We start from the raw sequence: 22229 nt of genomic DNA, 5'->3' as shown, positions 1-22229 counted from the left end.
GTGAGACTGAGCCCTTAAGCCTGTGTTGTTTGATGCTAAATCTGTGTAGTTCTTGTCAGAGTTGAATCAAATTGCAGGACACCTAGTTGGTGTTGGGATGTTGGAGAATTGGGGTTGGTATGAGAAAAAAACCTCTCATGTAGTGTCAGAAAGAACCTGACAGTAGCAGAGCTGAGATTCAAGTCTATGTGGTCTGGCTTTTAAGATGTCAGTGAGCAAACTACATGTATCTCTCACACCAAAGGCTCCAGGAGAGATCATCTGAACGCAGCAGATGGGGGGTGGGTAATGAAAGCAATTGGAGATGTTCCCATGGATGACTTTAAAGGCCTCACTAGGGGACTTCCCTGGAGGTCCAATGGTTAAGGTTCTGTCCTTCCACTGCAGGGGGCAGGGGTTTGATCCCTGGTCAGGGAACTAAGATCCCACATGCCGGATGGTGCAGCCAAAAAAATAAACAAACAAAGAAACAAACACATAAATAAATAAAATAAAGGTCTCACTAGATGATATAAGAAAATGTGGACACATTTGAAGGGGAAAATCGAGAAGATCCTGGTAAAATACTTCAAGAATTATTACTGAATTCCAGCACAGCAGTTACTGTGTAGAGGGACTCAGACATGTCCTGTGTTATGAAGCTGCTCTACGGAGATGGTGCTCTACAGGAGGACTGGGGAGGGCAGAAACACACCTGTTGGGAAAACAATACCTGAGTGGGTGATGGGAAGACACCTCTTGAGGAGCCTGACTCCACTTAAGGGATTAAAGCTAGCAGGATGTATGTGAACAATGGAAGCCTTGGACAGATCCAGAACATTGGAAACAATTTTCAAAATCGAGTTTAGAAAAGTGTGTTAGGAGAACATATGTCTGGGACCAGCAACAAAGAGAGGGAGCTGTCCAAAAGACAGAGAAGGGATGTGACAGGGGAAAGGGTGGGTTACACCATTTTCAACTTTGTTGGCTCTGCTTAAAAGGAGTTGGGGAACAATAGGAGGGAAACATTAGGGTGAACATCAAAGAGATCGCAGAAAAGAATGTTTCTGCTGATACTGAAGCAGCACCAGACACTCAAGGCCTAGGACTCCAAGGCAGAAGGAAGGAGAGGCTTTGTGGGCAGAGGTGATAGAGGGACATCACCTCTGTTGTCGGCGTTGTGCAATGTCAACCTAAGCTTGGGCTTAGCAACTGGACACCAACTCCAGTGGAGACAAGAGTGGGTCACAAGCTGGAGAAGTTCGAGAAGGAAGAGAATTCACAGTGATACAGGATAAATGCATCTGGGATTAGGAACACGAGGCTTAAAGGGAAATGGAAATTGCGATTCATCTTAAATATGTATATGGATACCAGGGGGGAAGAAGGGAGCCTCAAGTAGCCTGTGGTGGGAGGGCACCCATTTTACATTTTTGAATTTTTCACAGAGACATGAATATTTCAAAGGTCATTCTCTGAGAGAGCAGGCAGAATGCATAGGTTGGATTGTTTCCCCCAGGATATAGGAAGCAGAGAGCAAAATTAACCTCTTGTTGGTGGCTTTTTCTCAACACTGCAGTTGATACTAGTCAACTGGCATTGTAAAGACTGAAGTAAAGATTTCCTTTTTACTTTTGTATGTGTTTTCTGTCTTTCCTGCGCTCTCCCTGTATTATCAAATCTCTGATCCAGTCATTCATTAGCAATAGTCATGTGGTACCAGGATCTGGGTTCTGGGAACTTAATTTTGCTCTAGTAGTCTGGGCTTTGCTTGTGTTTTCTAAATTCTCTGTGAGGAAGCTGATCCTGGGATGTGGTTCATATGCTTCCTGAGTGACATTTTAGGAAAAGTGGGGTACCAGAGAAATTCACGTCTGGATTGATTGAACTTTGGAGGAACTGAAACAGCTACCCCCATTCCGGTAGAAGGGACCTCTGCTGCTGCTGTAGAAGGAAGAAGGCCTTGACTCTACCTCTGGCGATGCAGTGCGCTTTCCGGCTGACAATGAATGAGCACAGTAGGAGATCAGGAAAGGCAGAGCTGTAGACTAGCATTTCTTAGAACTTTTAGGTCATGAGAGAGGGAGACTTTATTTTAAACTTTAATTTCTCTCTGGATATATATTAATGGGAGATTTATATTCAAATGTACTGCAGCACTTGGTGCCTTTTATTCTGTCCAGAGGTGCTCATTGTCAACGCTGGTGAGCTACCCTGGACAGTACGGCTGGTTATCATGGGAGAGAGGGAATTTGGGCTTGGAGTGTCAGCTGGACATAATGAATGACCCCTATGATCTATCCAGAGGAATCCAGAAGCGTGAGCTAAGCTCTTTTGCATGGATCCCAGGAGGATAACAAGGACAAGCATGTGGCCCTTTACCACTCCTCTTCCCGACCCACACACTGCCCAGGGTGGCCTCAGAAGCCTGCCCAAGGCTAGAAGCCATAGACTGCGTCTCGCTGTGTCTGACTGACCCAGACAGTAAATCCACTGCTCTCTTTATTTGTACACTGTCGGAGCTTTTCTGCAAGGCGTGAGAGCAGAGCCCCCAGAGCATAGCCTCAGTCCTCTCCCTGCGCCTCTGGTGCAGAGATCCAGGGTAGGACACCTTCCCCTGCTCACCCACTAAATGATTTCATATGACTAAACTCTCGTGCCATCCTCCACACTGAGTATTTCCAGAAGGGAGGCGATATTTTGGATAACAAAGGGTGGTCGAAACATTGGTATTTTACTTTTTGTTTTAAGTGGGGAAGGTTGTGATAGTCTATAAGGATAAGCAGGTAGAACTCTACGTCGGGGGAGGGGAGTGCTGAGCATAACCAATTTTGTGATTTGAAAGCTTTAGACCACTACGCTTTGAAGTGACTGCTGGTCACCAGACTTGACCCTTCTAGACATCAGTAAACATGGGAATGACTTCCTGACGGAGGGAACAGGCTGCCTTGAGGGATGGCAGCTCTCCCCTCAATATGACCACAGGCTGAGTGCCCAGACATGAATTTAGACAACAACCAAATCTGGAGACTGATGAGGGGGCAGTATGGGGTGGATCAGTTCTGGCCCCTGTTGTTATACCACTTTCTGGATCTTCCCTACTGAAGAGTGGCAAAGCCAAGTCTGGGATGTTACTGGAAATGTTTTTAATGGGAGAGTGTCCAGTGCAGTGAAACAGCCATGTGGGCTTGTTTTTGCCCTCACTAATCCTTTTGATCGCTAGGTGTGATACAGATGGCCAACTACTCGAGGAGTTATTGTGTGCTGTTATTGACAGGAAGTAGCCGCCTAGCCAGGGACCACTTTTCCATCCTCCCGCCCCACCCCCCAACCCTCACATTTAGGAATACGAATATAAGGGAGGTCCTGGTTAAGGTTTTCAAGAAATGGTGAGCCTTCTACACACTCTTTCCCTCCTGCAGGCCAGATGTGGAGGACTACAAATTCCTGCAGGGTGAAGGAGCTTGATGCCTGAGTCACTGCATGGAGACAAGGCATCCTGACCAGGAACGTTTGCCGGAGGCTATTACCATTATGAGTGAGAAATAGACTCGTACTGCATTTGAGGCACTATACATTTTGCTCTATTTGTTACAACAGTTTAGTACCACTCTAAGTAATAAACCAAGTGGCTGAGTTAGGTCCACAATTTTCCAGGCAACGGAAAAAGAAAGTGGTCTGAAACTGCCCTGCATACCCCATACCCAAACTCCCATTATTGTTCAGATTTGAAGAGGTGACACAAGACCTCCATTTTGGCTCCTGGCAATGCTCTCCAAATCAATATTGGCAAGATAGCCTTATACTTTTGAGTCCATTGGACCCTTAGCTAGTCCCTTAATAAAAATAATAATTTGATCCCTGATGACTCTCCATTCCTTTGATCATGATCATTTGAATCATGATAGAGATGAAAGGGTGAGTGATTGGTGTTTTCAATACAGACCTGCCTCACTGGGGCTCTGGGCAAAGCCTCCTGAGAGCTAAGGTGTGAGAATGAGAAAACGATGCATGTGATACCCCTAGAGGAACAATGTGCAGAATGGCGGACAAGCAGCTCCATCCCACTCCATGCATGGGAGATGGTGTTAAGGGCTGGGAAGCAGAATTAGCTGTTGAAGGCTGAAGTGGTGGTCCAGCCAGAACACTCTGAGACATCAAACTCTGTAACAGACCACAACCCCAAAGGTCGGGGCTCAGTGTGGGTATAGACAAACCACTGGGAGAGATACTCACATGGGATGGAAGACATAACACACGGTAGGCGTGTACATCTAGTGGAGTGGCATCTAGCTAGCATACTTCTGAGAGCCTACAACTGGGTAGTGTTTCTAACCTAGATTCCTTCCCCTGAAGCATCTCTTGGGTACCACAATTTTCCTTATGACCAGATCACAGCAGACAAAGAGAAGGAAAGGAGAACCACTGGGCAAACAGCTGTGACTCAGAAACTTAGAATTTATTCTGGAACATCACCCTGATATTTTAACTGGTGCTTGGTGGATGGGAGCTAATCACAGACAAGCAGACAAGATGGGGTGCTCTGCCTTCCTATAGCACAGCTAATATTTGCACATAAAAGATCCTTCTTTCCCTCTCTCCCTCCCTCCCTTCCTTCTTACTTCGGGGTAAGTGACGCAAGGTCATTTGCCCCACTGTCAATGTAGACTTTAAAATGATGAGGGCCACAGTTTAAAGCCACACTAACCCACGTCTTACTTTGGGGAAAGACAAGTTTCCAGCAGGTATAAATTTACACAAAATACAAGTATGCTTTTTTGCAACAAAAGAAACTATTTATTTGGAATATGCATTACCAGTACAAATTAGGAGACTGTAAAACCTACACCGTGTTAGTATCATTAGAGAACACAAAATTTCAGTTGGAATCAAAAGGGACAGAAGCCTGTGCTCTCACAGAAGCAGGAAAGCTTAAACTTTCAAAACCAAAACAGAGCAGAGCTTTGCAGGTTTATACTCTGAATAATAAGAACAGGGGAGGGGGAGCGGGAGAATAAAACCAAAAACCAAAGGAAAGCACTTCAAAATAATTGAAAACGCCAAAGGAAAGAAAAGAAGTAAAAAGAGAGAAAAGGGGGAAAACATTGAATGTTTTTATTAATTTTAACAAAAGAAAAAAAAATGTTTACAAAAAAATAAAAGATTCCAGAAAGCTTTCAGCTAGGGATTGAAACCATAAAGGTGATGTGAAAAGCTTGTCATTATTTTGTTATGACTTAAAAACAAGAGTGCAAGCGTTTGGGTAGAAACACTTCCTAAAGTGTTGCTAACTTTTCTTGCTTGGGTTCTGGCTGCTTTCTGAATGCTTAATCATTTGTTGAATGAAAAACATTTAAAGTAAGGTTCCTCCAGATAATATTGCTTTCTTTTCTCCCCTAACTTAACAAAAACATTCCAAATCAAGCCAGTTTGACAATTTGCTTTAAGCAGCTGCCTAAATCAGAGGTTAATAAGAGGTGCACTGCCAATGAATCAGGTGTAACTGCTCAGCACTGTAACAATAGCACTGAGTCTGGCTCAAAAGATTATTCGGCCAAATGACTCTAGGACGGCTTCCTGGATCTAGTCTACTCAGCCAATGGTGCACATCCCACCAGGATCTCCTGTGGGATTCTACCGGAAGAAAAATATCCTCTCTAGCTGGAAAGAGTCGTGGAACGTCGTTATTAATCAGGAAGAAAGAAAAGAAAGCATTTTATTGTGTCATTCACAATCAACCAAGGCAAAAACCTTTCCCTACAGTATAAAAAGGTCCCCTGGACCAATTCCTTGAATCGTTAAAGGGCTAAAAAGAAAACTCAAGTCCTTGCCTTTGTTTTTCTCAGGGATTGCAAGAATGCCACACACTCCAAAAAATGCAGGTGAAAAATATGACATCATTGTGGGCTTGATCTTTGAAGTCAACTGAATTCTGAAACGAACAGAAGTACAAGGAAACAGCCTATTCTACACATGTCATCTTTTCACATCACCTCAAATACATATTTAAGGAATAAAAACAGCAAGACCATAATCCTGACAATTAAAAAAAGCCCCCCCATAAACAAACCAAAAATAACACAAAACAAAACATAATTTCTTTTTTATATTTTAAAGAGCAGAAGAAAGAAAAGAAAAGAATTTATTTCTGGGTCTCAAAGTTAATAAACATAATAACGTGTTAGGCTGTACCTATTATGCTCACTATTCCAACCTTTTTTTTTTTTTTTTTTTTAGTTTACAAAATGAATTACTGTCACTTTTAAACATTGTGAAACAGGAAATGGATGTGCACAACTCGACACTTTTCTAGCATTCTTGAACTAATTCACAAATGCAAGAAAATAAAAGAAAAATGGGGGAAATGGTGAATGTAGGTAGTTCGGTGTTAAAAACTAATGCAGGAATGATGTGCATTGTCACAGAAAGAAGAGGGGAAATTCCCCATCCTGTTTTGCGTGCTATGAGGGTCATTTTTAAAATTTTTATTATAAACACTATTAAATTCAGACCGCTTTTTTGGTTTTTTTTTCTTTATCTGAATATACAAGAACATTCATTATCAAATGTTCATCATCAATACTACAAAGAACGAGACACGAGTCGCAAGAAACAATGGAAAATGTTAATAAAGCTGAAAGAATCGTTGAGTATTTTTTTGTGTTTTTTTTAAGTTTTTTTTTTTTAAATTTGAGTTTCTGTAGTTTCATCTTTTTTTGGTATCGAAGTCAGGTTTTTCTGGGCAGAAAAATAAAACTCAGAAGGAAAGAGGGGCAGGGAAAGATATGTGAGAGAAAAAGGCAAACAGTAAATAAAGAACCACCACCACAGCAAAATAAAAAATAAACGTAAAGGTGTCACTTGGCAAAAGTACCGCACAGGAGTCAATACCAAGCCAGGGGGAGGAGTTAGGGATGAAAAGGAGGATGTGATGAAGAGTTACAAGGTGGGCAAACCCTAGGGCTAGTATCATTTCTCAGGGGAAATCTGCCAGGGAAAATGGAGTGCCCCCACTTCCATCAGAAAATGAAGGAGTCTTGGGGCACATTTTGGTATCTGTAGGATTGACCTAATACGAATTCCCAGGGAGCTGTATTTCCAGAGGCACGCTCTTTCCATCCCCATCCTTCCGCGGCCAGTGTTCTCACGCTTCGCTTAATGCAAAGAGATGCGGTGGCCGCCATGTTGGATGTGATCGTAGGCGAGGAGGGGAAATCGTGGGAAAGGTACTGGTTGTGAAGAGCACTGCATGAAGTGCTAGGTGGGGAAGATGCGGTGAGAGGTGATCAGTGCAAACTCCTGCAGGGAGAGAAACTGCCTGTGCAAAGGTAGCACTGCTCTGACCTCTTTCATCAACTTAAAATGGCAATCATTCAACCCAAATCTGGAATCATTCTTCCTGTTTCCAAGAGAACCCTTTTGTGTCCCTTTTGTACTTTGCCCCTAATCAGGGGGATGCGATCCCACCATATTCCTCTGTGGGTAGTTTCAATAGATCCCTGCCACTCAGACAAAGTTCTCCACTGGTTTTAATCCCTGTAGAATGGTCACAAGATGGCTCCTTCCAGGAATCCTCTTTATCAAGCCCTGTTCTGATTATGGCACAGGTTAGAAGAGAGTCTTTCTACTACTCTTAGTCATCCAGGCATAATGCCATCTTGCCAAATATTTACTTTTTGCATTTCCTTCAAATACACATACCTTCTAGTTCCTTAGGTTAACCCCCCACCTCCCAACACCCAAACACAGGAACATTTTCTAATCATTACTGAAGTGCCATGCAGAATGTCCATGACCTTGTTAGCTGGCCACTCTCAACCCTCAGGGTCTTATACCTCTCCCGGAGGCCTCTCAAACATAGTAGATGTGACAGGGACTAAGTAGTTACAAGGCCACATAACTGGATTCAAGTACAAGCTAAGAGAACCAGGTCCCGTTTTTTTCCAATTTAGAAACATCTCTATTCTAAGAAACCAAGCAGACCAAAACAAACAAACAGAAGGAACAACACTAACCCTTCTCTTTGTCATCACGCTAATGACCTCAGGGTACTAATGTTAACCAGAAGTTAGAACAGGAAAACCATTTATTGTCCCTATGTGGCATGAACCAGTTTATCTTAGGGATGCTTCTTCCCCTGACCACAGTTACAGATTGGATATGAATGAAATCAACTTCTTGTCTCTCACAAGCCTCTTGGTGAGCCAGGCATAATAACCCCCATTTTACAGATGAAGAAAATGAGGCACCAAGAGATCTGACCACCTCCCACTTAATCAAGTGACAGAGCTGCCATGTTTATTGCTGGCACAGTTGGCTATGAAGAATGTGAGCACAGGCGACATGAGGACAGCTTTCTAGTACCTACTCTTCACTCTCAGATATTACCAGGGAATAAAAATCATGGATGATTTCACTGAAAGCATGACCTCCCTGTTCCCCATCACTCTCAGGTCTTCAAAGTAAGCAAGCAAAAAGTTTGCTCGAGCCATGTTCTTATACACCTTTCTGCTCCAGGACAAGAATGTGGCGCCATATAACACTTTAGATAATTAATGCAATGTCTCTAACATAAACACAAAAACAAAACAGAACCAAATCCATTGTAGACTTTGTAAGTACTGTGTGTGGCTCCCTGAGAGCTCCAGAGGTGGTGAGAACAGGATTAGTTTATACTGGAAACCGAAACCTGGCCTTCATCATGATCAAGTCCTGTGTATGTCGTTCTGGTGTGTGCATGCTGGGGGCCTGGAAGCCCCAGGCACATGCTGCTTCTCTGTCAGTGACCTTCACTCAGAGTTGTTAATTCCCTCTCTTGGGCTCACAAGGTATAATGCTATGGTTACTAATATAGGTATTTGAATGTGGCATGTGACTGATTTGGGGCAAGTGAATGTGTGAGGCTGTGCACATGCCTACATTTGTATGCGTGTGTGTGTGTGTGTGTGTGTGTGTGAGAGAGAGAGAGAGGGAGTGAGAAAGGGGATAGGTAAAGGGTTGCAGGATAAGAACCTTCTACTCCTTAGTGATGCATTCACCACCATGCCTAACTCAGACCTGGTTTTGCAGTAGATTCTGAACACCGCTTACTGCACGGTCTCCAAAGACTGTCCCTCTGAAACCAAGAGCTGTTACTGGGAAGATGCAAAAGCCTCTAGGAATTCCGCCCTTCATATTCCTTGAGGCTTCTCTTGCTGCCTGACTTCCTGCTGGGAACCAACCTAGCAGAGGTGAAACCAGAAACGGTGGCACTTTTAGAAGCCCAGCAATGGCAGCCCCCAAAGAATACCTGGGGCTGAGAAGGAAGAGGAGGAATTGTGTTCTAATCAGAATCGTCCCCAGGGAGGGAAGAGCAAGAGGAGGCAGGGCGGCCTGGAATGAGTAGGGCAATGTGGCGTATTCCTGCTAAGAGGTCGTGAGAGGAACGAGAGAAACAGAGAAGAGCTGCCAGTTAACAGAGGGAGCAAGGGATCCGAGGGAGGTAAATTTCGCTCCTCAAACCACCAGCATGAAAACATACCAACGCTTTTATTATTTTCTTTGTTATTTTTTTTCCTCGTTAAATTCCTCTAATTGTTGAAAATATCCTTCAGGGATGTAATAGAGGGCAGGGACCCAGGGAGTCTAGGACAGAGGGAAAGGGGCGGGGAAGATGATGGACACCAGGCTGATAGCTGGAGGCAGGGAAGGGTGGCTTCTACCCAGAAAAAAAGGGAAGAGAGTATAAAGAAGTGTCCAGATTGGCTGAAACAGCATCCCAAAGAAGAGAAGAGAAGGAGACTCTTATTGTGTGTGCTGATTGCTTCAACCTCCAGTCTGACTGCTTCAGCGTTGAGAAACCCTCCCTCCTGGCCCGGCCCCGACTGGAGCACAGGGTCAGCCGGGATGCGACTGCTGGGAGATCAGTTGGAGGTATCAGAGTGAACACTGCCAGGGCCTTCTGTAGGGGAGGTCACTGATGAAGGGGTAGTAGCGTCCTGCCAACCTCCATTAGCCTAGAAGGGAAAAAGGGAGAGAAGTCAGTCCTCTGAGATCGGGTGGCTGTTCTGAGCAGACAATGACAATAAGGCAACTTGGGTAAAGGGCCGAGCACAGTGCCTGGCACACGGGAACACTCATCCAAGGGGCGGCTATGATTGTGGTCGATGATACCCACCTCCCCCACCCTCAGATGAGTTTGGCTGCTCCCAGCGAGCCTCGGGACACAGTACTAGCACCTCTCACTTCTCACAGGCTTTGTAATTCAGTCCAAGCCACCAGATGATTGTTCTGTGTGCTCTAGGATGACGGCAGCTGCCCTGCAGGCCAAGGGACCGAGTTCTAGTTCTGACCCTGGCAACAAGTAGCTATTGGCTCTGGAGAAGCACTTCCCCCTGTTTGGCCTTGGGTTCCCCTTTAGAAAAATTAAAAGATTAGCTCAAATGCTTTCTCGGGTCCTTTCCAGCTCTGGATGCTCCCTGTATTATGGGATCCCAGGCACCTGTTCTATGCAAGGTTCTGTTCTAGCTGCTCGAGGGTATATAATGATGAGTGAGATACAGCTCATGTCCTCAAGGATGTGGATGAGACAAGCAGACGAATGAACTATAATGCTGGGCAGAACCTAATACATGGTACAGCCCAGTTGTCATGAAGCTTCAAATGAAGGCAGTATCTCCTCTTGATGCAGTATCAGCAAAGGCTTCATGGAGGAGGGATTCTCTGAAGTGAGCCTTGAAAAGCGGGTGATCAGACGAATAAAACAGGTAAAACAATGGTGCCAACACCATAAAGACTGGTCTGTGTGACTATATCCAAAAAGGTGGTAAGACAGGAAGCTACAAGTTTGACCTATATTTGTAGATCATCTTCTAAGACTCTAAGTCCAGATGCATTAAAACAATAAAATTGTCCTAAAAGGATTTGTTTTAATGACCACCTCTTTCAAAAAATACCCCACCATTAAATAGCTGAAGAATGATTTGCTACAATGGTTGATTCATGATTGTTTACATATTTTAAAGCACTGAACTGTAAATGTGCCACAAGGCCTCTTTTCCCCAGTCACTGGGTTCCTTTGAAGTTAATAGACTCTCAACGCTGGAAATGTTAATACTGAACAGACCAGATTTTAGGGAGTCCTGGTAAATTATTTTTATTGTACTTTCCTCTACTTTTATTCCCTGAAGTAGGTGGGGGTACCTGGGGCAGATATGATTATTGCCATTTGGGAGGGACCACAGCTTCCACCCTAGTATAATCCACAGTACTCAGGAGCATGGCTGGCACTTGTAGGTGCCGGGAAACATCCATTCACGTTTCATTCATAAGAAAGCACAGGCGTAAGAGAAAATCAGGCTTCCGGATTCTGACTGAGACAGAACACAGGCTTCCTAACCTTTAAATCAGGCTCCTTTTTCTCTGCCCTTTTCATCCATTGGGCTCTCTCTGTCATTGGCTCACCCAAATGATGCTCCAATGTTCCCAGGAAAGCCAGGCTTTTCATTCAGAGCAGCTCCCACCAATTACTTCAGCATGAGGGTAGGTTTTTCCCCACACACCTCACTTTAAGAGCAGATCTGGACACTAAGCGGGCAAAAGGTCATCCTGGGCAATGCCAGGAACATGGCCCCTCACTCTTGGATCAACGAATAACTGTTCTCAAGTTCAAATCTCCATCTCTTAACTGAGTCAGGCAGCTCCTCCCGCTCCCCTTTTCTGTGGGAGGCCATTTCCCCTGTTGTTTGTGAAAGAGAGATTAGAAAGAGAACAATGAAGGGAAAATGAGAATTCTTTCTCTTATAACAGGAGGCTTTGCTATCTTTTGGGGCCTAAGACTCTGTAGGATGATCAGAATCAAGAAAAGAATTAATTCAATTTCCACATTTAGGTTGGTCACCAGAGTGACAATATCTTACTCAGCCTCCCCTCTCAACCAAGAACACATGTATTCTTTTGGTACCATTTTAGGCTGATTGAGAATCATGGTTCTGTTTATTTTTCCCTGAAGAAAATCCTTTAGCATCATTTATCTTTTCTGATGATAAAAGTAAGATATGCTTATATGATATTTGCAAATACAATGTTTGCAATTATGCATGCAATATCATATTTGAAAATAGGAGAATTGTAAAGAACAAAGAGTACAATAGCCATAATCCTACTACCCAGAGATAATTACTCTTAGCATTTTGATATGTATCCTAATAATTTTTTAATATGTGTATGTTTATCAGATAGATAGGTAGATAAATAAATAAATTAACTCATTAATTAAATAGACTGGAAGGTGTGTGTGTGTGTGTTTGCTGGGTAGCATGGAATTTTAGGAAACTTTCCAGGAGCTCCATAAGCACAACATCATAAAGCAGAGAGTGAGGTGCTTATAAAAGAGGAAAAATGTCATGTATCTTAGACTCGACCTGGTATGAGACAAGTAGGGGAGGAAGCTCTCTAAAGCAGCTAGTGTCCATGTCATAGCACGTGGCACAAAGGCATGTCATTACATTGCTCACAAATCACCACCACTACCATTGTTGAGCCATACTATAATTCCATTAAAATAACAATAAGTGGTGCCCCAAATGAAGCCATTAGTAAAAAAAATGAGCTCTGTGGCGTTTCATTAGCAGGGAATTAGCAAGGCGCTGTATATTGACCAGAAGGTTCTAGGAGACTTCTTTTTGAGTCATCTCTGAGCTGAAATAACTCAAACAGCAGACATTTGATCTCTTTCCTTCAAAAGTTCTGTTTTCTCAGACCAGTGCTCAGGATGCCAGAGGGGAGAGAGAGCTCACAGATGGTGGAAACAGGAATTAGTTCAGCCTGATACCAAAACCAGCATTTTAATTATGCTAGTTGGCCTGGTGAAGAAGAGTACATAAAAAACCTTATTAAAAAATAAAGAAATAAAACAAATCTCTTTAACTGCCTTTTCTTCACTCCCCCTCCATCCACAAACACACACACAGACACATATGCACACACACTTCAGATGGGGTGACCAACTGCCCCAGTTTGCCCAGGACTCTGCGATTTAATGGAATGGGGGACTTTCAGTCCCAGGTCACCCTACCCCAGGATATCCCAGCTATGACCCTTGATTTCTTGCTAAATTCAGGACACTGTAGCCTATGGGTTTCAAGTTAGACGAATGCAAGTACTTTTTAGAACAAACGAGTCTAACACTGGGAAATGCTGAAGGATTCTTTTCTCTGGAGGTGCTTTCTACCCTGGCATATTGTCTGCCCCTGCTCCTGCTGCGGCTGCTAAAACCTCCATGAGATCAGAAACTGCGAGCAAATCCACCCTAACCGGGTTTCCCGTAAATCACTTTGGCTGTTTCAGCTGTATCATTCCAGCTTTAATGTAAGACGTTCAGAGGCTGCACCGTCTTGGGAAACAGCTGACCTCGCTTACTGCCACGTTAACCCCGGGGAGCAATTCCTTCCCTCTTCCTCCACTGCGGGTGAATATTAAGTAGGAAACACCGCCTTTGTGTGTTTATTTATCTCTGGGAACAGTGAGAGTCAAAGATGGTCTCATTAACAACCGTGTGAGGTGGCGGGAAAATAAGACCTCTGTTTTAATTTTTCTTCTGCACCCCAACTTCCTCCTTCGCTCTCCGATGCAAACCAGCCTTTAAAGGGACACACTCACTTTGTAAAATGCTGTTGTTGCAAACCACCCTGAGGGGTTACAGAGGTGGGAATCTGTAAAGCCAAATATGCCCTTTTTATCTCAAAGCATCCATAATGGGAGAGAGTTCACATTTACACCCAGTTCTTTCAGGTTAATTCTGTAGCCTGTGGCCTGGGAAGCAAGACTTGGTGTAACATTTAATTCCACCAAGGGAAACCTAAGCCAGCAGCAGGCTTGACCTGGAACCTCATGAAGTGGAAGCTAATAGAATATAGAATTAGGACAAAATGCAGTAGATTTCCTAGTTAAGAAAATCTGGACTTTCAAAACACAAATTCAAGGCATTTGGGAACAAAATGTTTCAGGAACAAAAATGACTACTCTCTATCCTACCCACATAACTTGATAGACACCACATTTTGCCAGAATCCCATCTAATGGATAAGGCAAAGCACGCCTATCAGAGGAGGGAGAGGAAGTTAGCCATGCAGCTGGGGATGGAGCGACGGTGGATGGCAAAACCCGCACGCTTCCTCCTGACAGACACAGGAGCACAGAACTGCAGCTTAAGCCCTGACTTCCCTCTCCTCGGTTGCCCTCCTCGAGCCAGAACTCAGGGGGCCACCTGCCTCTCCCTCGCCGTTGCGGAGCCAGTACCCCTTTACGCCCAGAGCAGCGGCTGCTGGGCTGAGTGAGAACCGCTGGTCCCATCCTGCTCTTTTTCCCACTCTTCCTCTGAGCTTACCTTAGCAGTACACGGTTGATGCAGAGAATTCATCACCTGATGTGACAGCCCAAGCGAGCCTGGCACTAAGAAACTCTCATTTGCAACCCAGAAATACACCAAAGTTGCCACAAACCGGCTGAGGTCAGCACCGAGTTGAGCTTGATCTGCATGTGGGCCAGATGCCATCACCAGCAATGCCTTCAGCAAGGGTGAGGAGGTGGACGTGCTCCAGGCCCTCAATAACCCAGGCCCTGGCGGGGCCAGCCAGCAAGAAAAACAAAGAAACATGGATGTATCCTCTCTCCCTCTCTCTCTCCACACACACACACACACACACACACACACACACTTGCACATACAAGCACACACACAGCCATTTATCAGGGGAGACATCAGCTCACACAGTGGAGTCACACCCTAGATCCAACATTGTTCCATCAAGACAGAACTATGTTTTCCTGATATGCATAGACTTTTCCCAAGATTATACTGTGAGCACTTCCCAAGAGATGCTCTGGGATGAAAAAATGCTACTGGAAAGCCCCCTTAGGGACAAAGGATTCAAAATTTCCCTGGGAAATTTTACAACAGTAAACAGACCCATGGCTATTCTGGCACCCCTACAGTTCTCTCTCCAGCTGCCCTCAGCGTGATCTTTCACAAATGTAGTTTTGATCATGTCACCTCCTTGTTTAAACCTTCAATGGCTTCCTACTGGCCTCAAGGTGAGGTTCAATGTCCTCATCAGGTCTATCATGTCCTGGACCTTGCTGACTCTTCAACTCAATGCTCAGGTTTAATACTTCAACCATATCAGGGTACTTAGAAATTCCTGTAACAGAGCTGCCATTTCATGCCTGTTTCTTTCCCCTTGAATACAGTGCCCCACTCATCCATTTACTTGCCACTCTTGCCTTGGCTCTTTTTCAAGACTGAGTTTAAGTATCCTTGCACCTGTATCTGACCCCTGGCAACTTTTCTTCCTCCTATAAGACCTCCAGGTCATCTCCCCCGACCCTGCACCTCCCTGCCAGGATGTACCTCTATCACAACACCTGTGCCGCCATATTGCATTTGTTCTTTCACACGTCTGGACCATGAGAACAGGGCTATGGAACTTATCTTTGATTCCAAAGTTCCTACCACGGTGCTTGACACAGCATAGATTTTAATAAATATCTCTTGGAGGAACATAAGAAGAAGTAAATAAACATTTAGTGGCACTGTAACATCCATCCTCCATCGTGGGTATGGACATAGAGAAGGGTATCAGGTCCCTGACCTCCACAGTTCAGTCTGACTACATGTAAAGAGCTGTGTATACCTAGAAAATATTCAAGATGCAAAGCAGAGGTAGCACCAGGGTTCAAGGTAACTTTTACACCTAGGAAGTGAACGTTTCTCTTGCTAATAGGTAGGCATCAAGGAGATCTGGTACTTCATAGCTTATCCCAAACAAGTAATTATGATTCATATTTATATTGTTCTGTTTTCTTTTTAGGGAAAGCAATTGAGAAAAACATTGGATACTGCCTGTTGCAATTCCATCTTAACAAGGAGTGTTCTCCACAGGGCACAAGGAGCAGGAAGATATCCCACCCTGCATCTGGAACAGTCTCCTAGTCACCACCTCAGGCATCCTGGGAATCAGAAAAATGTACAAAATAGACATAGTCCCAAAGTGGCCTGTAGGTCTTTGCCCATCTTTAGTCTCTCGAGGGCTGAGACCCACAGGCAGATAGAGCTTCCACCATGGGACCTGGGAAAGGAATTGCCAGATAAAATATAGGATACCCAGTTGAATTTGAGTTTTAGATAAACAACAAATAATTTTTTAGTGTAAGTATGTCCCATGCAGTATTTTCATTTGCTAAATCTGGGTAACCCTGTCTGGGAAGAACATGTACTCTCAGCCAAAAATTTTTTATTGTAGCCTAGTTTGGCTAGAAAATTTTGCTGCTTTTCTTGCTTTGACCTTCCGCACCTATATCTTCATACAGGGGATGTCTTCCTTGTGGCTGTGACCATCTCTACCAAGCCCTTGCCTAGCTTCTGCTTAGTGCCCTATTTATCTCAGTTCATTTAAGAATGAGGTAGTGACATACATACACTACTATGTATAAAATAGATAAATAAGGACCCACTGTATAGCACAGGGAACTCTACTCAATATTTTGTAATAACCTACATGGGAAAAGAATCTGAAAAAAGAACATATACATACATATATGTATAACTGAATCACTTTGCTGTACACCTGAAACTAACACAACATTGTAAACCAACTATACTTCAATTTTTTTAAAAAAAGAATGAGGTAGTGACTTGCTCTTGTAAGTGAAATCCTGCTCTGGAACCTCAGCCCACCAACTACTACTGCCTGCCATCGCATTTCCCTGAAGCTGATCCTCTGCCTGGATTATCCCATGCCGCTGGCTCTAGGATTCCTGTTTCCATGGTCCCCTGCCTATTGGGGGTATCCTCTCTGATTGCCACTTACCACTAGGTCAGTCCCTGGTGACCTTACACCCAAGTCACACCACCATACCCCTTGCTAGTCTGCTTCCCACCACAGCCTCTTGAGCCCTGAGATTTTGCCGTGAAGGTTAAGAAAGATCAGCAGTATCATTAGCCATTCCTGGTAGAGAACAGATACCCTGGTAGAGAACAGATATCCTGGTAGAGAACAGACGTTAGTACTTCAAGCTGCTCTGAAGAAATAATAGATTTCTCACTGCCAAAGTGAGATTCCTTCCTACTCTACAGAGAAGTCAAGTGAGAGGTTTTTGCCTTTGCCTACCCCCTTCTCTGGTCTCTAGGAATCCATATCTTCTTTCATGGCCCAGCCTGAGGGCTACCTCCTTTCTGCAAGTCGCTTCAGGGCAAACCATCACCCACTTCTCTACATTCTAGTACCACTGACCTTTTTTTTTTTTTAATAAATTTATTTATTTATTTATTTATGGCTGTGTTGGGTCTTCGTTTCTGTGCAAGGGCTTTCTCTAGTTGTGGCAAGCGGGAGCCACTCCTCATCACGGTGCACGGGCCTCTCACTATCGCGGCCTCTCTTGTTGCGGAGCACAGGCTCCAGACGCGCAGGCTCAGTAACTGTGGCTCACGGGCCTAGTTGCTCCGCAGCATGTGGGATCTTCCCAGACCAGGGCTCGAACCCATGTCCCCTGCGTTGGCAGGCGGATTCTCAACCACTGCGCCACCAGGGAAGCCCCCACTGACCTTTTGACCTTTCATGTTGACATTTAACCACGAGCAGCTTTTATTTATGTAAATATCCATGCGAGCACCAGATCTTATTAGCTGCAATCCTTTAATTCTTAAAATCTACAAATATGTGTTCAGTGCCTACCTCATACTATGTACTAGGCATACTGTGGTAGATATAGCACATTTTAAAAAAATGTGGCATCTGCCCTCATGGAGCTTGCTGTCTTGTGGGAAATAGACATTCAAAACATATCAAAAGAACAAATACAGATTCCAGATGGTAATAAATGCTATGAGACAGAGGAACAGGGAACTCATTGAGGTTGGGGCTTCTGGAAAGTCAGCCTAAAAGTGAACAGAAAGTAGACAAGTAAAGAGTGGGGCAAACAGCCTTCTAGGCAGAAGGAGAAACCTGTCCAAAGGCTCCAAGGAACTGAAAGAAGGCCTGAAAGAATGGGGCATAGGAGCAGAGTGGCGAGTGCAGCACGACGGGCCTGGAGAATGGGATGGCTTGATCATGCCAAGGCTGGCAGGCTTTGATATTTATCTTCAGTAAGATGCTAAATCATTCAACCACAAGCCATTAGAAGACAAGGATCATGTCTGCTAGAGCAACTGCTCAATTAAGTACTTGAGTTGAACCAATAGAGAAATGAATGCTTTGAAAGCTTCTTTTGGCACCTGTCCCTGTGTCTGTAAAGCCATCTGTACGCTGGTACCCACTGTAACTTTGTAGTTATGTAAGAATCGTAATAATAATTCTCTTACTTTGGTTGATGAATATATAATGGTACATAAACTCAGTGTGAACATCTATTCTTCTCAGGCCAGGAATCTACGACTCAGAAACTAGAATTTGCCAAACTGAGTCCCCACTATATGCCACGGCTTCTGGACATTTCAGGTTTCAAAAGCTTGGGGTGCATGAAGTGCAGAGCATGGCTGCTACTGATCTCAGGGCGGAAGGCAGATGACTCATGCTCTCAAGTTCACCTTCTGGGAATCTATGCGCTGTTTATCAAGGTGCTAGAACCTATGAACCACAAGACTGGCCTCAGAGAATTCTTTCAGGGGATTCTAATACCTTCTACTCTCAAGCCTCAATCCACCTTACCAAACTTGATTTTGGACGAGACAAACTGTATTCCTCGGGGGTTATACTTCTGAGACATCACTGTGTGTGGTACCACCTTGTTAGTTAATACAGTTTACCTTACACTGGCGATGCGAAGCCCTGGGCTGAGACCCGTAGAGTCAGATGGTAACCCTGATCCATGTTCACTTGGTATGAATGTGAACTCTCTTGTTACAAGTTATTATCTCCAACTGTATCTGGCATGCACTCAAGGGCACTCAGTCAAAATCCAACTGCAAAATTACAGCACCATCACAGTGCACCATCCTGCCAGCTCCCAGCGCCACACGACTGAAGTACATGCACATATAGGTCAACTCCAAGATCAAGATCTATTTTGGAACCTTCTTAACTTCATCCTTCCTTAACTCATCTGTTGTGAAGGCCCAGAATTAATACTGCCACGTAAGGCACTTGAGACACAGAGGATGGTCTGGGTTGAACCTTTCGTAGCTTGCACAGGATACGAGGTAGTGTACATTTCCAAGTTTAAGGCTGGGATGCTTTTAGATTTCTGCTCAAAGTGCAAATGGGACAGTTACATATAATGTTTCCATGTTCCACAGACTTAGGGGGGGGCCTTAGGTTAAATGTACATACAGGAAGTGAAAACTTCAAATTTGTTTTATTTAACTTTTCAGAGACAAAGAAAAATAAGCTCAGCTTGCTTTAGCTAAATAGAGGTGTCTTAGTGCAGAAAACTATTTATATCTGAATAAACATCCTCTACACCCAGCCCTGCAAAACTAAAGCACACGCACACTTACACACATCCACACACACTGCACAAAAACACACATAATTTCCACACACTTTATCATACTGACGTAGAGCTAATACGTGTTCAGAAAATACTTATGGCACCTAAAAAATGTGCATACACACACAGATGCTGCAGATGCTGGAAAAGAGTAGCTCTATAAGACAACAGATAATTATATTTACTCATATAGCCAAATCTGAAAAATTCAAGCAAAGGGTATTTTTTTTACTCTCAGTATAAATTATCTGATTGGCTGATACAGACAGCTCCAGATTCTTCATTTTAGTTTCATAACCTTTGATTTTGCCGTGGCTTTGTTGAAAGGATATCATCTACGCAGGGTACACACAGGAATTGTATACACACCTGAACGAGAAACAGTGGCTAGCTACGGAACACACACATAACTCGTGGTGTAAACCTTGAGGCTATTTACCATCACACAGGAAGCTAAATCCTCTTACACTTTCCTGACCGTCCAAGAGACAGCAATTACCCCAGATTATCAGACCAACAATGACATGTCGCGTAAAGAGAGACACCGAGCCAACTTCACATCCCAAAGACTGGCATATTCAAGTACACTTAGGACATTAATAGCAATTTACGTGCCATCACTGAGACAAAGCCACAAAGGCTCCGTTGGCAGGCTCTTATTTTGAAGCCTATTATTTGTGGGAGTTACAGGCTATAATCACAACAGAAACTTTCAAAACCCTTATCTTCCGTGACGCACCAAATCTATTTCAGAGCCATAATTGCTATGTCACCGGAGAGTCTGCTGCTTAATGCACTCAAATGCCATTTAGTGTTTGCAGGGTCATTACAGCTAACAGAAGGGTAGGGGGGAGAGATGGTGGGAAGTTGTGGGGTACAGGCAGACAGAGAATGTTGAGGGGAGCGTGCTAGAATGGGGCATGAGGCTCTACTGTGCCTTATTTAGGGAATGATACTATTGTTTTGAGAATTCTATTTACCTATGAAATGAAGGCAAGTGCTTGGAAACTACGTACTCAAGAATTCTGAGTTACTTTGACACCACCCCAGATATCTTCAGTGGATGCTGGGGGATATCCTCTTTTATTCTGAGATTCTCATCCAAGTATAAGACTGGGTTGATTTTTTAAATTTTAATTTTTTTCCTTTTAGATTGTCCCAGCAATCTCTGCAGTGGAAATCTTCCAGCTGTGCTGTGGGCTCAGGAGTCTGACTTGGCTTTTCTATATGTGTTCTGCCAGGGAATGAGAAGGGCAGAGGGGAGTGATGATGGCGAGACATCAAAATTCAATCATCTAGAAGAATGTGCTACTTTTCAGATGGTAAAAGAAGACGCAAGGAGACAGATATAGCTTCCAAAATACAAGAAAACATCTAGTCACTCAAAAGACCATTTTTTAGACCTAAGTTTAGCTAAGGTTGTAAGAAAACTTATAAATTATATGTAGCTTTATTTCTTCAGCCTGGCTATAAACTAGCCAATGACTTATTTGGCAACTCCTAATACTTAGGGGAACACTAGACATAGGGTAAATCTTCAAGGAAAGTTTTGACTGACTAATGTATCTCTAGGTTGTTTTAGACAATTCTTGGGTTCTATTTTATAGTCCTGAGTTTTTTCATAGACTAGAAATACAGAAAATGTCAAGCCAGTTCAAATTGCAGGGTTAATTTTTTTTTAAGATCACCACCAGTATCACATATAGATCTGCCTTTAGTTTTCCTAGGATAACAATCCAGCTTTCACTCTGAAGAACCTTCCACAGCAATAGACAGAATGAGACCTGGGGCCTTATTCCTCCTGAGTCCTTCTCCATTGAGAAATAGAATTTTCTCTATTTTCTAAATATTGGCCAAGCGAGAAATGGAATCATATCTTTCTTGTGTAAGAGTTCTTAGAAATCAATAGGAAAAACATGAGCATTTCAAGAATGCATAAAAAAGACTAACAAACAGATGAAAAATGTTCAATTTCATTAGCAAATCAAAGAGATACAAATTAAATTAAACTAAAAATGAGATGGCATTTTATAATGTGTTAATTGAAAAAGGCTGAAAAACTGCTAAGACGTTGTTATTGAGAATGTAAGGAAATGGGAAGGATCAAAAATGCTGGTAGGAACCATAAATTAATAGGAGTTTCCAGGAGAAAAGTTTATAATACATCACAAAGGCCTTAGATTTGTTCATACCCTTTGATCTAGCAGCTCCATTTCTAGGAATTTATTCAAGGAAATAATACAAAATATGTACTGAATTTTCTGTACTATGATGTTTACCACAGTGTTATTAATAATAGTAAAAAAAAAAAAAGAAAACAGTTTAAATGTTCCACAGTAGAGACTGATTAAATCAATTACGGACTTTCCCGGTAACAAGCTCTTATGCAGTTATTTATTAAACTTATGTTTGAGAAGAATGTTTAATGATATGGAAAATAGTCATAATATATTTTTAGTAAAATAAGTAGGTTACAAAATGATGTGTTCCATATGATCCTAACTTTTCTACACTCACATAAAACATACTTAGACACAAAATGCTAGGAGGCTGCCAAGCAAAAAGTTAGCAGTAATTTTCTTCTTAGTGATTTTCCTGCATTCTCCAAATTTTCTACATTAAATATTAATTTGTAATCAGAAAAAAAAGTAAATGTAAAATTTAAACAAAGTGTAGGAAGGAAAGCCCACATCTAATTTGGGTCTTTGTCTTGTGTGTTTGAAAGGTCGTGGCCAACCTCTACAGATCATTGGAAAAAAGACCAGTGCAATTAATGGTCAAATCCA

The 22229-nt window shown here is 43.1% G+C and overlaps 1 protein-coding gene across 5 annotated transcripts in view; it reads right to left on the bottom strand.

Moving 5' to 3' along the window:
- Positions 1 to 22229, bottom strand: part of PBX1 (PBX homeobox 1) — a 318659-nt gene that overhangs the window by 30342 nt on the left and 266088 nt on the right. For 2 of the 5 annotated variants that reach the window (XM_059935281.1, XM_059935309.1), the window contains one exon: positions 4754 to 9974. The exons of 2 other annotated variants lie outside the window; for them this stretch is intronic. In XM_059935281.1, coding sequence (XP_059791264.1) covers positions 9882 to 9974 — 93 coding nt within the window. In that variant the 3' untranslated portion in view covers positions 4754 to 9881. Of the gene's footprint in view, positions 1 to 4753; positions 9975 to 22229 lie in introns of those variants that run through there. One more of the 5 variants, XM_059935299.1, reaches the window with a different exon arrangement.

The sequence above is a fragment of the Balaenoptera ricei genome, chromosome 1, assembly GCF_028023285.1.
Source record: "Balaenoptera ricei isolate mBalRic1 chromosome 1, mBalRic1.hap2, whole genome shotgun sequence".
NCBI lineage: Eukaryota > Metazoa > Chordata > Mammalia > Artiodactyla > Balaenopteridae > Balaenoptera > Balaenoptera ricei.
The sequence above is the reverse complement of the archived record's forward strand: the minus strand, read 5'-3'. Positions and strand labels throughout refer to the sequence as shown.